This window comes from Pectinophora gossypiella, chromosome 18, assembly GCF_024362695.1.
Source record: "Pectinophora gossypiella chromosome 18, ilPecGoss1.1, whole genome shotgun sequence".
Classification (NCBI taxonomy): domain Eukaryota; kingdom Metazoa; phylum Arthropoda; class Insecta; order Lepidoptera; family Gelechiidae; genus Pectinophora; species Pectinophora gossypiella.
This window is the reverse complement of record NC_065421.1, coordinates 13,456,635-13,472,255: the sequence shown is the minus strand read 5'-3', so window position 1 is coordinate 13,472,255 and position 15,621 is coordinate 13,456,635. Positions and strand designations below refer to the sequence as shown.

Sequence of the window (15,621 nt, the reverse complement as noted above, 5' to 3'; positions counted from 1 at the left end):
CCCGCGTGATGGTTTAAGGCCCGATCTCCCTATCTATCCATAGGGAAGGCCCGTGCCCCAGCAGTGGGGACGTTAATGGGCTGATGATGATGATGATGATTATTCAAAGTGAGTCACTATGATCCTGTGGTTCATCGGCTTCCTTCTCAATCAAGAAGCATCAGTTAAAACTCTAGTACCGGACTTGCACCAATGAGTTACCAAAAGCAAATTTATTTATTATTATTATTTGTATGTCATTTCCATATCTCGGGCCTATGGAGTCCTGGACTTTTGGAAGGCGTGTGTGGAGTTGTGGCGGCGTTTATGATAATAACACTTACTAACAAGTATATTACTATACCGTCACATAAGTTACAACAATAATTGAAGATTATAGAAACTTTGAAGGGACAATTCAGTGGTCATGAGATATCACATATGTATCTCATTAATGATATAAGCTACATATTCTAACGCGTCCGACATAGATACTTCAACTATCTATGTTTCATCTGAGAGCCATCTTCGACTGATGGACGGTAGAAGACCGCATTACTCTCCGCACGGGCCCGGGTCTCGTACCCGTTGGATCCACCTTACCAGCATTGGCTACTTCCATGTACTGGTGAGGCTTGCAACATTGGATCCTCTTACCCGTTAGGCAGTAACTGAGCATCTCCTCATGTACATGGGGCTGGGCCCCCTCGGGTCTCCTCAACACCCCTACAACCCGCCTTTACCTCCCTGCCTCTCACCACCCACTATCTGCTCATGCGAATCCATCAGAATCTCGCCCAGATAGGATTACTAGGGGAACATGTACGGCGAAGAGCCCGTACTGCTAGTCCCCCTACTCAAGATTGGGTGGCCACCCCTAAACTCGCTTCTAGGCTGGCTGGACGTTGCGATCCACGCCACCTAGCTCATGGGTAAGTGCGTCCACTTCACCCTAGTGCTGATCCCAGAGCACCCGTCAAACTTGGTGAGAGGTAACTTAATGCTCAGAACCACTGTGACAATTATTACATTCAATGACACTACTTTGTACCTCATGCTGTACAACGTGTAACATAATACATGATATCTCAAGAGCCTTGTCGCACTTCACTTAACTAAGCCATCAGGGACTTACCGACCTTGCTCCACATCATCTTACATGCAGGCAGACAACCATTACCTGGTGTCTCTCACGATTCGTACTCTTATCGTGTTCTCTTCTCTTATAACGTATTCGCGCCAACACGCAAAGTCCCGCGCTCTCTAAAAAACATTAAAACCATAGACTATGATCCCTTATTTTTCTTTTATCAGTGATGTCACAGTAATTGCATATAATCAGTCACTCACCCAACATAGAATTCGTGGGACTCCACGACACTCCCGACGGCAAAAGAAGAACGAAAAGCTGTAGAATCCACTCCGCGAACCTTTCTCGTGCGCGGATGGTAGTCTCTCCTCTGACTCTACCATCTGTTACTCTATTAGTAACCTGGTCTGTCTCAGATGCATACATTTCGATAGATTCCTCGAAAAAGGGAACTCCCTTCAACTATATCCACATCCTGTTGATGTCAGGATCTTGTAAAGACCATTTACTTCGCTTTCTACAACTATCACGGGGAACTTCAGGAGTCTCAACTTCAAATGCTGTTTCTCGCCCTTTTGGTACTTGGTCAATGCATTTTTTTTACTGTCTGTACTCTTTCGATTAAGGTAGTTAGTCTTTCGTAGACGCCACCGTGCTATGGCGGTAACAGAGGAATAAATTTCTATTTAATGTTGCTCTTCACACACTGACGTTTCCATAAAATTTCAATTTAAATTGTGTATCATTATTGGACATAACCATGACATTTCTCAACATGCAACAAATTGTATCTCGGCGAATAGACATTCTTTTATGGTTATATCGTTAACAACCTGTAAATGGATTGCTTTTACATCTAGGCAAGTGAAAAGACAGATCTATCTCTTATCCTTTTTTTAGAAACTTCAAGAATGATAGGACCAAAGTAATCCATTCCTGGAATTGTGAATTGTTCACTAAAGGTAACTCTCTCTACTGGGAAACCGTTGCATCATATAACTCATATGGGCCTCCACTACGATTTACTACTTGAGCTCTCCCTTGGGGTATCCAATACATTTTATGAATCAAACTAAATGTCTGAGACAGTCTTTTCGTTTCCCAGCTACTTCATCAGGGAAGTACTTGTTTGTATATCTGTTATTTCTTTCATAGATGTCTCTACTTCATTCGTATTTTGCTCAGGAAGCTGCATGTCAAAAAATAGTCTTCATAACCTTTCCCAGCCATTTCAGGATCCTCTGATATCATCAGACCCTCCTCAGCCAACGAAGGTGCACTTTCATCATTACAGAATAGGCCATTCCGTTTCACCTCTCATATAAAATGTTGGTCCAGAGAACTATAATTCCTTTTTTAACTTTACACTGTCAGGACATGTCGCGACAGCGGTGGGGCAGTTGATACGTAACGTAAATCGAAGTTCTTATTCTGTTTTATTTTGATTACAAGTCCCAAACCGAAAAGAAGACTATAGTCTTGAGGTTTTCATCTAAGAGTGGATGGTCATACTATCAGTCCACAAATATTTTCGCTTGTTATTGATAAACTATCGAATGTCTCTATGGTTTCTTTATAAAGTTCAAGTAGTGCTTCATCTTGTTACCAGGCTAAGCTAGGCAGCAGCAGACAGCAGGCAGGCAGCAGGCTAGGCTGGATTGTCAATATAAAATCTATCTGCAACTTTATTTTCCCATTCTGAACTTCAACAGCAATGCCGTCAAATCCTCTATCATGGAGGGACCTCTGTACTTTCATTGGCAAATAAAACTGTCAGCTGGATTCCATGTGTGATACAATATAGAAATTCAACATTCTGTACCTCTCTTAGTGGTTAAAGTTATTTCAACTGAAAGACTGATGATCTCTGTTGGTGAGTTGAGGCCAAAAATAATAAATAAGTAATTTGTCTTAAATAAATCTTTATAAATAAGTAAGTTTGATGTTATATAGCTTCTCTGGCTCTCACAAATCAATAGAAGCTATGCTGGTATATCACCATCTCTACTCCTCACTCTTGTCATTATCGTCGTTTTCAATTGTCTTTGTTTTTTCAGATTTCTTCATTGATGTATGTTGCTGAAGTATCTTACGGCACATGGCTCTGTTATGATTGCCTTGACAGTGGTGACATGGTATTCTCAGGCTACAATTTCTAAATGGGTGTCCATGTTTAAAACATCTATAGCATTTGTACTTCAATGCTTTCTGACGATCATAAAATGTTTTATACTCCTTACAGTCTTCACTGTAATGAGCTCCTTTACAGAAAGCACATTCTGGTTTACGCCGGCTATGGTGTATGTTGTATCCATGGTGAATAGGCTTTCTCTTCAGAACTGGTTTCACATGAAGAGCTTCTGTAGAGTGACCCAATTCCTTAAAGTCTGGCACGTCTGGCACATCCAGCACATTGTTAAATTCAGATCTCTCTTTTGCATTTATAATTTTTTCCAAACCTTTCACAGTGGTATCTAGATCCCTGTTCTTGGGTGTAATTAGGTTTAGCTCATAAATTATACTATTTGGAAACTTTGAGCAAATCAAGCTCCTTAGATTATTTCCTTTAGTGTCTTCTCCTAGGGAGTCAAGGATGCGTATATGTTTAACAATTGCATCTAATGTTGAACGTAAGGAGTCATTTGATGATTGTGGCAGTCTTGACAGTGCTTCATAATGGGCATCAACCACAAGGCTTTTGTCTCCGAATCTATCTTTAAGAATGTTTACAGCCACATCATAACCATTATTTGTAATGTCAATTCCTCTCAGAGTATCTAAGGCCTTACCTTCAAGAGATGAGAAAAGATAGGAGAGCTTGTCAGCCTTATTCAATGGTTGGTTATGGATATTAGACTCGAACTTGTCCCAAAACTCTTGCCATTTCAAGACATCTCCGTTAAACTTCATGAGTTCCAGTTTCGGCAGTTTGGTTCCCATTATTTGGGTTTCATTACAAGTTCTTTTTTGACAGGTTAGTTGGTAGATTGTCTCCAATTCGGCAGATAAGTCTTCTGCTTTCATTTGGTTAAGTGTACACCTTTCTTGTTCCTTTATGTCGAGATTCGGGGAGCATTTTATTAACTTGAAGAAATCTTCTTCAAACTTTTTGGTTGCTGTCATAAGTTTAACTTTTACTGTTGTAAGTTCTTCTAAAGACACGCCTTCTGTCTGCGCACGGTTCGTGATGTCGGTCGCTGCAGCACAAAGTTGTTTGAGTTGCTCGTCTCGTAACGAGAGGCGCTCCTTCATTAATTTATCCATAGTCTTCAAACTGGAATAAGACGAAAAAAAAAGAAGAAAATTTCAGAGATTTGACTTCTATAACAATAAGCCTCATTTTTCGCAGATAATGTACATAGATTACCTTTCATTTAACGTAGTTTAGGTGTGAAATACTTATCACAAGTCATATCCTGGGTCGGTAAATCCTGTATAAACTCCTTACGAGTTCCACAATAGGTCGGCTCTGGGAAGGTTCGGCCCTCTATGACGCCGTCTGTAATACGTATTTAACGAAATATTGATAAGGGTTTCTTCATTCCTGAGCATGAATAACGAGAAATTCGTTCTAAATATACATTCAGCTTCATTACTCCCTTACCGCAAAATGGACGGCGATTTTCTTGGGGTTCACACCACACTCCCCACGCCGAAAAGTGTTACACTAACTAGTTACTTTACAACAACACTTTGTAAAATCAATGCAATGCACTTAAATTGATATTTAAAGCGTTTAAAACAGATTTCACTTCTACTTTGCCTTGACGAGAAAATTTTCAACTTCAACAACGAAAAAGGCGGTAACTAAGTGATGAGCGTTCTTACGAAAATTATTATCGATAAAAAGAATCGATCACTCGTAGACCGATTGAAACACTTTTATAAAACAAACAACACTTATCAACCTTCTTAAAAATAACTGTAAACGTAAGTTTAATTCGAAAATAATATTTAATCTTAGTTTATTATATAACACAACGTAAAATATATTTATAAAAATATTTTGTACCGAATAAATGAATCGATTTTTAAACAAAAATCGTACGTGGTACCGCACTCGTAAAACAAAAAAACGCAACCCCCTATAGTCTATGGCGCCATAGAACGTAACGTAAAACGCAAACGTTTAAACAAAAAACCGTAAATAATAATTTGAGCCAAAAATAAAATGCTCAAAACAGTGAATAAAACTCGGAATAATTTATAATTATTTATTAGGGGTACATAAAGGAAATAAAAATGCAATTTAGTATTCCAGAACGAAATAATTTTTTGTAGACTTATGAAAATACATCTCACACAATTTCATTTTTTTTTTTTTTTTTTTAATTGCTTTGCTTCGCTTCCTAGAGGTTATAGGTCCCAGCACCTCCACCAAATTATGTGGCGGCGTTTATGATAATAACACTTACTAACAAGTATATTACTATACCGTCACATAAGTTACAACAATAATTGAAGATTATAGAAACTTTGAAGGGACAATTCAGTGGTCATGAGATATCACATATGTATCTCATTAATGATATAAGCTACATATTCTAACGCGTCCGACATAGATACTTCAACTATCTATGTTTCATCTGAGAGCCATCTTCGACTGATGGACGGTAGAAGACCGCATTACTCTCCGCACGGGCCCGGGTCTCGTACCCGTTGGATCCACCTTACCAGCATTGGCTACTTCCATGTACTGGTGAGGCTTGCAACATTGGATCCTCTTACCCGTTAGGCAGTAACTGAGCATCTCCTCATGTACATGGGGCTGGGCCCCCTCGGGTCTCCTCAACACCCCTACAACCCGCCTTTACCTCCCTGCCTCTCACCACCCACTATCTGCTCATGCGAATCCATCAGAATCTCGCCCAGATAGGATTACTAGGGGAACATGTACGGCGAAGAGCCCGTACTGCTAGTCCCCCTACTCAAGATTGGGTGGCCACCCCTAAACTCGCTTCTAGGCTGGCTGGACGTTGCGATCCACGCCACCTAGCTCATGGGTAAGTGCGTCCACTTCACCCTAGTGCTGATCCCAGAGCACCCGTCAAACTTGGTGAGAGGTAACTTAATGCTCAGAACCACTGTGACAATTATTACATTCAATGACACTACTTTGTACCTCATGCTGTACAACGTGTAACATAATACATGATATCTCAAGAGCCTTGTCGCACTTCACTTAACTAAGCCATCAGGGACTTACCGACCTTGCTCCACATCATCTTACATGCAGGCAGACAACCATTACCTGGTGTCTCTCACGATTCGTACTCTTATCGTGTTCTCTTCTCTTATAACGTATTCGCGCCAACACGCAAAGTCCCGCGCTCTCTAAAAAACATTAAAACCATAGACTATGATCCCTTATTTTTCTTTTATCAGTGATGTCACAGTAATTGCATATAATCAGTCACTCACCCAACATAGAATTCGTGGGACTCCACGACAGGAGTATTATTATTAACTCAGGCAGGCAGTTTTCACTAATACTATATAATAATTTTCACTAATAAACATAAGTTAATTACTTAAGTCAAAATGTAACTTATTACTATGTATTATGTTGTGGAGGTAATAAACGATTTTTATTATTATTATACTAATAAGTGTCTGTATTCGACTATTCAGTTTTTATAATTAAAGCACATAATAACCGCTACATGTGCTTTAATTATGATAATGGTGCTAATTCCTGTAAATACCATCTAATTTTATTTTAAGTTATATCTGTCATTTTCTTATCCGCCGAAAAGGAAAGGGACGGGTAATCGACAAGCATAAAATTAATGGAACACACGTCAATTTTAAGCACAAATCTAAACCAACCGTCTAAAAATTTTACATCCGTCAATAACCCGTCACAGTTAAGTAGACAGCACGTCAAACGGATTGCATACCAGTGAGGTACCTTTTGATTCGCCCGGGTTATTCATTCATTTACTCATTCTTCCTAAAATTAAGAGCTGTGAATCATCCGTCCCTTTCCTTTTCGACGGAGATGAAAATGACGGATATAACTTAAAATAAAATTAGGCGGTGTCTGCAGGAATCGGGGCCATTAACCACGTAAACTTAAAACAATGTATTCAGTTGTTGTGTTTTCCTTTCTCTGTTTTGTTGTAATTGTCCAATTTGTTTTTCAAGGTGTTGACGCTACACGTGTAACTGAAAATAAGATTAGGTTATTTTTCGATAAACAAATTGGAATTTGTAAGTACATCGACAGACTATACTATAGCAAGTGAAAATATGCCTCACATAATATGGGACACGCGCGTATGTGTTAGAAGAGCTTACATGGAACGGTTAAAACGTCGTGTCTTACAGGGAAGTCAAGGAATTGGCCTTTGATAGACTGGAATGGAAAATGCTACTGGTGTAGCATTTTCAATTCCTTGACTTCCCTATAACACTTTTCTTGGCTGTTAAATTGATGATGACGTATGTGTTTAAATTTATTACCTCATATCTGAACGTATTGAGTGTAATTTTCACTAACAATGTTGGCTTGACCATTACAGACGGCGATACGGCTCACCACCTATCACGCTGGTTTAACAGAAAGCTCTAATATTCTAACAAATATAACCAGAAATCAGAATCATTTATCCAACGTAATTATCATTGATAAACTTGTTAAAGGTCAATGTAACATTTTTTAATTTACGTCATTTCGCAAGGTGTTATGGCTGAGGAGAAGAAAAGGCAAGAAACTGCAACAGCAACACATCTTTTAAATCAATGAGGGTAATTAAAGCACATAATAACGGGTTCTTACCGCGTTTAAATGGGGATATGAGACTATGAGACTGTGATGATGGGGGTGATGAGGGTATACATTACAAGTTATTCAATACCAGACATTTTTATCATTTAGGTAGTCATTAATCTTATAATAAGCTTTAAGATGAATCTAATTTACTTAATCTAGAATTTTGATAAGCAATTTTATTTTTATTTCTTGTATTGTAAGTATGCCATTCACAGTTTCTCGCAAGGAGAGATACGTTTTTACGTAAGTACATACATAAAGTTTTCATAAATACACTTCTCATCAAAAAAATCGAAACACCTTGCAAGTTTACGTTTTGTCAGGATTATCAGAAAAATGTGTACATTTAGGAATAAATGTTAAATGTCGTTTAATAGTGAGTAATATGAGCTTATCAAATCTTAATGTTAATGTTCTAAATTTAAATGAATTTTTCATAGGTTTCGTATTTTGTTAAATGAGTCATTTTTATTCCGTATGGAGTATAAAGGAAATGGATAAAACAACACACGTAAATGAAAAAAAAAGCTAAAAAACGTTTATTTAATAACTTGTATTCCCTCCCCGAGCTCTAATTACTGCTTCCATACGGTTCTTCATCGATCGGATGAGAGTCACGATCACATGCTGTGGTATATTGTCCCATTCCTCTTGGATTGCATCTTGCAGCTGGCTAAGTGTTTCTGGGGCAGGATCTCTTGCTCGAATTCGTCTCTTTAATTCATCTCACAGATGTTTAATGGGATTCATGTCCGGGCTTCTTGCTGGCCATTCCATAATAGAGATATCGACTTCGTTAAGATAATCTCGTACGACGCCCGCGGTGTGAGCCCTAGCATTGTCGTGCATGAATATGAAGCCGTTGCCAATAAAATGTGCATAGGGCATCACATGAGGCTCGAGACACTCTTCGACGTACCGATGACAGTTTAGTGCAGGCAGACGTGGCCCAGACACGAAAGCAAGCTCTGTCTTACCGTCGGCGCTGATTCCTCCCCAAACCGTCCACGAACCGCCACCATAGCTGACCTTTTCTTCAATGCAGCATTGTGCATAGCGTTCTCCGTCTCTTCTGTAGACCTTGTTCCTTCCGTCGTTACCATACAGCATAATTTTACACTCATCAGAAAAGAGAACTTTGCTCCACTGTAGGTATGACCAATTTAGGTGCTCACGTGCAAAGTTAAGGCGCGCTCTTCGATGGTCTGCAGTTAATTTCGGCCCATTTGCTGGCTTATGCGGTACCAGTCCACGATCCTTCAACCTTCTTCTAATTGTAGAGTCACTTACAGCCACCCTTCGTACAACACGAAGCCGCTGCTGCAGTTGAAAAGCGTTAAGGCGTCGATTTCTTAAAGAAGTTGTTACAATAAATCGATCATCTCGCTCAGAAGTGACCCTATTCCTGCCAGATCCTGAACGGCGCGTGAACAAACCAGTCTCCCGATAACGTTTATAGACTCTATGAACAGATGACAGGCTTAGATGCAGTCTTGCAGCCACAACACGCTGACTAAGGCCAGAATCCAGCAATGCCACAACTTGGGCGGCTTCTGTGGGCGAAGTATCCATACGTTTTAGAAAAAAAAAACCTTTTTTCAGACGTCCCAAAGTCACAGTATTGAAATAAAAAACAAAAAGTTTAAGGATAGGCGCCAATTTTTAGTTTTTAAACGCTAAATGTACTCCAACCCTAAACACACATTTGTCTCAAAACAGTGATTCATTTCGTTTATAAGATAAACAAATGAAATTCTAATTTTGAATTTAGAATTTTCGCTTATTACTGTAATGACCAAACTGCCAGCTATACATTTATGTATTTTTTTTCATCGTATGAATTCTTTTTTGTGTTAAATTCGGACAGAAACAATGAAAACGGAAGTGTTTCGATTTTTTTGATGAGAAGTGTATATTGACTTGCAAATATATTGGGTATATTTATTTCTCTAAACAGCTCCCTTAAATAGTCCCGACGACGCAGATTATAAATAGCGCGAACTGCTCTTTTTTGAATAATGAAAATAATTTCTACATCAGCGGCTCGACCCCACAGCAAAATACCGTAAGACAAATCTTTATATGTTTATAACACTGCATCCTCTCATTCCTTAGACCAAGAACCATAAAATTGTTTACATTTTTGACCAAACGCCTCGAGGAATACGTTGAACACTTGTGAATGGACAATTTCAGTATTGAATATTGACATAAAAAGTAATTATGTTTACGTTTGCACGATTGCGTATAGCCTGCAGATTGAAAATGAATTATGGGGTCATGAAAGAATATTACAAACAGGAAAATCCATTATAAAAGTGGTATTTTGAATACGTTAATATCTACTTCACTCGAGAATGTTTACTGTGTGTAAAATGAGCGTTGCGCTTGGATTAGCTCTGATTCTTTTTACTTGCTAAACATTTTTAAGACTAATGGCAGATTTTCCTACTACTTAGCCGGACATAGGTACAGTCATGAGCAATAATAATGTACCCACTTTAGGACTCTGTCGCACTAACATATTTGACATTTAGTGAGACTTACAGTTCAATTTGACAAAAAAGTTAATGTGACAAGGTACCAAAGTGGATTATATTTTAAAGTATCGGCAGATAGTGATAAGCGCTTTGTGCAGCAAATGTACAATAAGTCACGTCAAAAAAAAATTAAAGCGCTAAGGAAATGATCGACCAAGGCAGCCGTTCGGTATAAGGGTCCTGTTTGTTCTGCAAAAGCGAGCCATTCGGGCGATTTACAAATTGGGACCCAAGATGTCACTTAGAAATAAATTTAAAGAAATTAGTATTTTAACTTTGGCATCACAAGATATCTTTGAAAACTTAATATATGTAAAAAAACATATAGGATTATTTGCAAAAAATAGCGATCGGCACATTGTTAATACCCAGAATAAAAATAAACTTGCTTTACAAGTCAGTCGATTACATAAGATTACTAAATCTTTTAAGGGGCAATGTATACGTTTTTACAATAAGATTCCCATTGACATTCAAAATTTGCCTTTCAACTGTTTTAAGACAATAGTTAAACAAAAACTTTACAAAAAAGGTTATTATAAAGTTAGTGATTATTTAGAAGATATGAATGCATGGGATTAACTGTCTGAGAACTGATATTAGGCAGCTAAATTACTCAATTGTATACCAATATTTTATGTTTATTTTTATTTTTTTTAAAGAACGTCTAGGGCCCTATGCCGAGGTTTTTCTTGCAGCTTCTTTTCCCCGGCTATACAGGTTGTGAGAAGCTGCAGTAGTTTTAGGCGGATGAGACGTTCGTTATGTAAAATTGACGATTCAAAGTGTAACTATGTTACCTATTGAATAAAGATATTTTTGAATTTGAATTTGAATTTGTCGCTGGCTGATATTTCCCTAGCGTTATTCCGTATTCACGGAATGCGTTTACCTAACCTTAAGATTTGACAGGTCTAGTTTTTTTGCAGAAGCGACTGCCTGTCTGGCCTTCCAACCCGCAAAGGGAAGAAACGCATTTCTCGGTACTGTGGGTGTTGCGAACTCTTCGCAGGTTTTATAATCTTTTTATATTTCTTCTTTTTTGACGTTTTTTGTATGTTGGTTTTGTTTTCATTCTTACGTCGTGTTTTTTTGGTGACTTTGGTGGAAATACATTAAAAATCTCTATCAAAGCTAAGTATTTGTTATTCCTTCATTTCATTTAGTAATACAGTCCACAACATATTCATTATATTCATCAGCTACCATCGTAGCTCACAGTTGGTTTTACTATATTTCCTTTACCGCCAAGCACGTGATGAAAATTTAAAAACCAAACATTAATTCGAAAAACAAATGACAAACAACAAACAAACTGACTGGCCGCTTCTATGGCTAGAGTAGTCGGGTCGTTAGGGTATATTAAGGCCTTCGTTTTGGAAAAGAGGATCTAAGTTTGGGATCTACGATCCGTCCTTCAGTGCTTAACCCGATTGCCCCCTTCGGCCCGCTTCTCTCTGGCATAATCCTCGCAGACAATTTCCTGGACCGAGTTTTGTAACCACCCACCACCCTTTGAAGTTTTTTTTACCGGATATGAACCCTTAGAGCTTTTATTCCTCGGACCAACAATTAATGTGTTACTTAATAAGTGTTAGATTACTTGTCAGGTGTCGTCAAATGTTTAGAAAAGTTTCTTGAAAACCTTTCGACATAATACAAAGAAATAGTTACACTGAAAAACATATTTAGAAACAAATATAAGTATCATAACTGTTTAGTTACAAGCAGTAAAAAAATAAATAAAAAAAAATGTTACAAACAACATTGGTGCTAATTCCTGCAGACACCATCTAATTTTATTTTAAGTTAAACCCGTCATTTTCTTATCAGCTGAAAAAGAAAGAGACGGGTAATCGCCAGGCATAAAATTTATGGAACGTCAATTTTAAGCAGAAATCTAAAACAACCGTCTAAACATTTTACATCGGCCAATAACCCGGCAGAATTAAGTTGACAGCACACGTCAAACGGTTTGCATACCAGCGAGATACCTTTTTGATTCGCTCGGGTTATTCATTCATTTACTCATTCTTCCTAAAATTTACGACTGTCAATCATCCGTCTCTTTCCTTTTCGGCGAAAAAGAAAATGACAGGTATAACTTAAAGTAAAATTAGGACGTATCTGCAGGAATCGGGGCCATTGCCTATATATTACTTACGCAACTGTTTGTTATGTTACTCCTATACTTAAAGGTTGCCTGGAAGAGATTGCTACTTAGCAATAAGGCCGCCTATTGTACTCATTTTATTTCTCTTTTGTTTTGTATTTTGTTCTTTCCTGTTTGTGCAATAAATGTAGTCACTCTGTTTTGTAAAGAGTAACCAAAGTTTTGCTAAATATATTTTTCTAAGCAACTATAAATACAAATATTATTTATTCGCACGACCATGAAGAATAGCAGCACTATATGGGATGATACGAAACGCCCGTAGCTCACGAAGTTTCCAACTTCGACCATTAAGGAAACTACACACTATAGGACTTTGTTACAACACAAGGTTATATAAAAAAAACTTTTTTAATAGATTGAAATGTATCTCTGGTGGTTTTTTGACCGGGCTTTTTGGCGGGAACGTGAACGACATGGTTGCTTTCTACATTGAATAATATAAATAATTAATACGAAGTGGTGTTTTGTGGTTGATGATCGCATTAAGTTAGTCGGAAAACATTCGCGACAGTGTTATTATATCGGAATATTCAATGAACAAAGTGTACCTATCTATTCGCTTCGTGCCAAAAACCCGCTTCATAACTCGAAAGTTTATGTATGCGGACTTTTAAGTTAATTCTTTTGGGGTTCGGAGTAGGAGTCTGCTCCGAGGGTGGGGACTTAGGTTTCATCATCCATCGTCATCACCTTTCACCATTTCTTTTATCATCATTAAGAAAAAAAATACATAAGGCTTGACTGTATGGGAACAGTTGCCTTGCCCTACGGGGAAAATCAAAACAAAAAAAATAATAATTTTGAACTTCCATCTACCAGTGTTATGTTTGAGTAAAATACTCTCCAAAAAGCGTTCCACATTAAACTACGAAACAAAGACATTTAAGATAACCTTTACATCCTACCCGTATTGGTATTAAAGAGATTATACAATAGACAACGCCCGGATAAACCGGAGTACTTACTTTTAGGGTAATAATTTTGATAAATTAAATATTAAACGGAGCTGAAATTAATCACGCATTTTCTTTTTAATATTCTATTTGACTTTAAGGATTACATTACACAAGAATTTACCTGTAATGACGTTACTTTTTTATTCTTATTTGTATGTCGCTTCCATATGTCGGGCTTATGGAGTCCCGGACTTCTGGAAGGCGTGCGTGGGGCCGAAGCCAACACGCAGAGGCCCCTTAAGACAATTTAATCTAAATATGGTGTGACACCAACCGGCGATTATCCCTGTACATGCACTATGGGAGTACAAATACAATCCCCGGTTCGTGTAGGGCTATTGCAGATTATGGGAACAAAGGGAACTGAGCTATTGGGTTGGGGGTTAGTGGACCGGGATCCTGGGACCAATGTTAATAACACTGGATGGGCCACCTATCTAGCCGACGCGACTGGACGGCAAGGCAGCAACATGGTTGTGAGCAGCTCAGGGTGTCAAGAAGTGTACACCGCTTTCTGCGAAGCGGTTTACCTGCCTCACCAACTCGCGACTTATGCATCTTCTACCGGAGAGTCATGGAGCATAATCCACCACGCTGCTCCACTGCGGGGTGGTGGAGGTGTTTGGGCTAGTAGCCCGGGACCAAGCGGCTTAGCGTCTTAGCGTGCCTTTCGAAGCACGGAATCATCTTACTTTTTCGGACCATCAGGTGATTCAAGCCTTCAATGTCTTAATCAAACAAAGGACAGTCTCACAAAGTGATTTAAAATGTCCAACGCTCTAACGACTAGACCACGGAGGCTGTTAAAAGTTTACGAATTTTTATACAATTTTACATTATGATGTAAATTAATGTTAATTTGTGAACAAGAATAAATAATTAATTAATTTCAAGAATATAAATGTTTATTTTTCATGTTTTTTATCAAATTAAACAAATCACTAGACCAATAATGTTACATTACAGAACAAGTGTTTTAATAGGCTGCTTTATGTACCTAAAGGCTTTTCAATTAGAGCCACGTTACGAGCAACTGTGTTTGTTAAAAAAAAATCTGGCGATTGACTTCAGATGACGTTCACTTGACCAGACCTGGAAGAACAACATCTTGTTTCATCAAATTATTTATAAGTTTCACAAGACACGAATTTGATTAAGAAACGATTTGAATTTTTCTTTCATCTCTAGAAATGACAAATTACATTAAATTGCCTTCTCTGTTATGAATTTCAGGATATTTGCGAAGGCGTTTTCTCTCACATTAAAACGCAAAAATACTTTAATATTTTGAATTTTTCATAAAACAATTTTAAAGCAATGTGAAGCTTACTTTATGTATAAAAGTTTATTATAAGATTAATGATTACCTAAATGATAAAATGCCTGGTATTAAATGTGTTCCTCTAGTTATGAAATAACTTATACCTATACTTACTATAATAATGTATACTACATTGATTTAAAAGATGTGTTGCTGTTGCAGTTTCTTGTCATTTCTTCTACTCAACCATAAAACCTTGTGAAATGACGTAGATTCAACAATGTTAAATTGACCTTCAACAAGTTTCATCATCATCATCAGCCGTACGACGCCCACTGCTGAGCGTAGGCCTCCCCCAAGGATCTCCACGACGATCAACAAGTTTATCAGATAATTATAAATGGTTCTGACACTGATAAATTTTATTTATTTAAAAAATATAAAATTAAATCAATTTTTAAACGACTATGCCTCCTTTCTTAAGGTGCCACCAAATCAAAATTCTTCCACGTCGTATGCGCTGACAGAACTTTCAGTTTTGTATGGAATTACATATTACATAATCGCTATCACAGAACAAAGAATAAATCAAAAATCGACTTTATTTACTCTCTTATAGTGGATATAGCTCCATATAAAGAATTATCTCATGACATCATTAGAATTTATCAAAGTGACAAAACATACCTAAGTCAATCTTATCTCTTCTATAATAGTAATTATAATAGTCTGCTTTCAGCTTTAGCTAGTCCGTACTATTTGGGATAATGCTTTTCAGTTTGTTTCACGCGTATATTTGGATGATAATACTTAGACCATGACGGAACATTTAATTCAGAAGAGG

General features: G+C 37.7%; 2 protein-coding genes across 3 annotated transcripts in view; both read right to left on the bottom strand.

Annotated features, from left to right (window-relative positions):
• The window catches only part of LOC126374854 (nephrin-like), a 175,392-nt gene that overhangs the window by 109,684 nt on the left and 50,087 nt on the right, over positions 1 to 15,621 (bottom strand). The window lies entirely within an intron of this gene.
• LOC126374870 (uncharacterized) lies at positions 295 to 6,530 on the bottom strand. 2 transcript variants are annotated; one of them, XR_007567499.1, is made up of 4 exons: positions 4,674 to 6,524; positions 4,437 to 4,568; positions 1,330 to 4,343; positions 295 to 1,242 (listed from the first exon to the last, which is right to left on the bottom strand). XR_007567499.1 is itself a non-coding variant. In XM_050021637.1 (4 exons), exon 4 carries the CDS (start codon positions 4,331 to 4,333, stop codon positions 3,074 to 3,076), a length of 1,260 nt encoding a protein of 419 aa, XP_049877594.1. In that variant the 5' UTR covers positions 4,334 to 4,343; positions 4,437 to 4,568; positions 4,674 to 6,403; positions 6,491 to 6,530; the 3' UTR covers positions 295 to 3,073. The 2 variants fall into 2 exon arrangements, 1 of the variants encoding a protein (XP_049877594.1); XM_050021637.1 differs by having other exon boundaries at positions 295 to 4,343; positions 4,674 to 6,403; positions 6,491 to 6,530.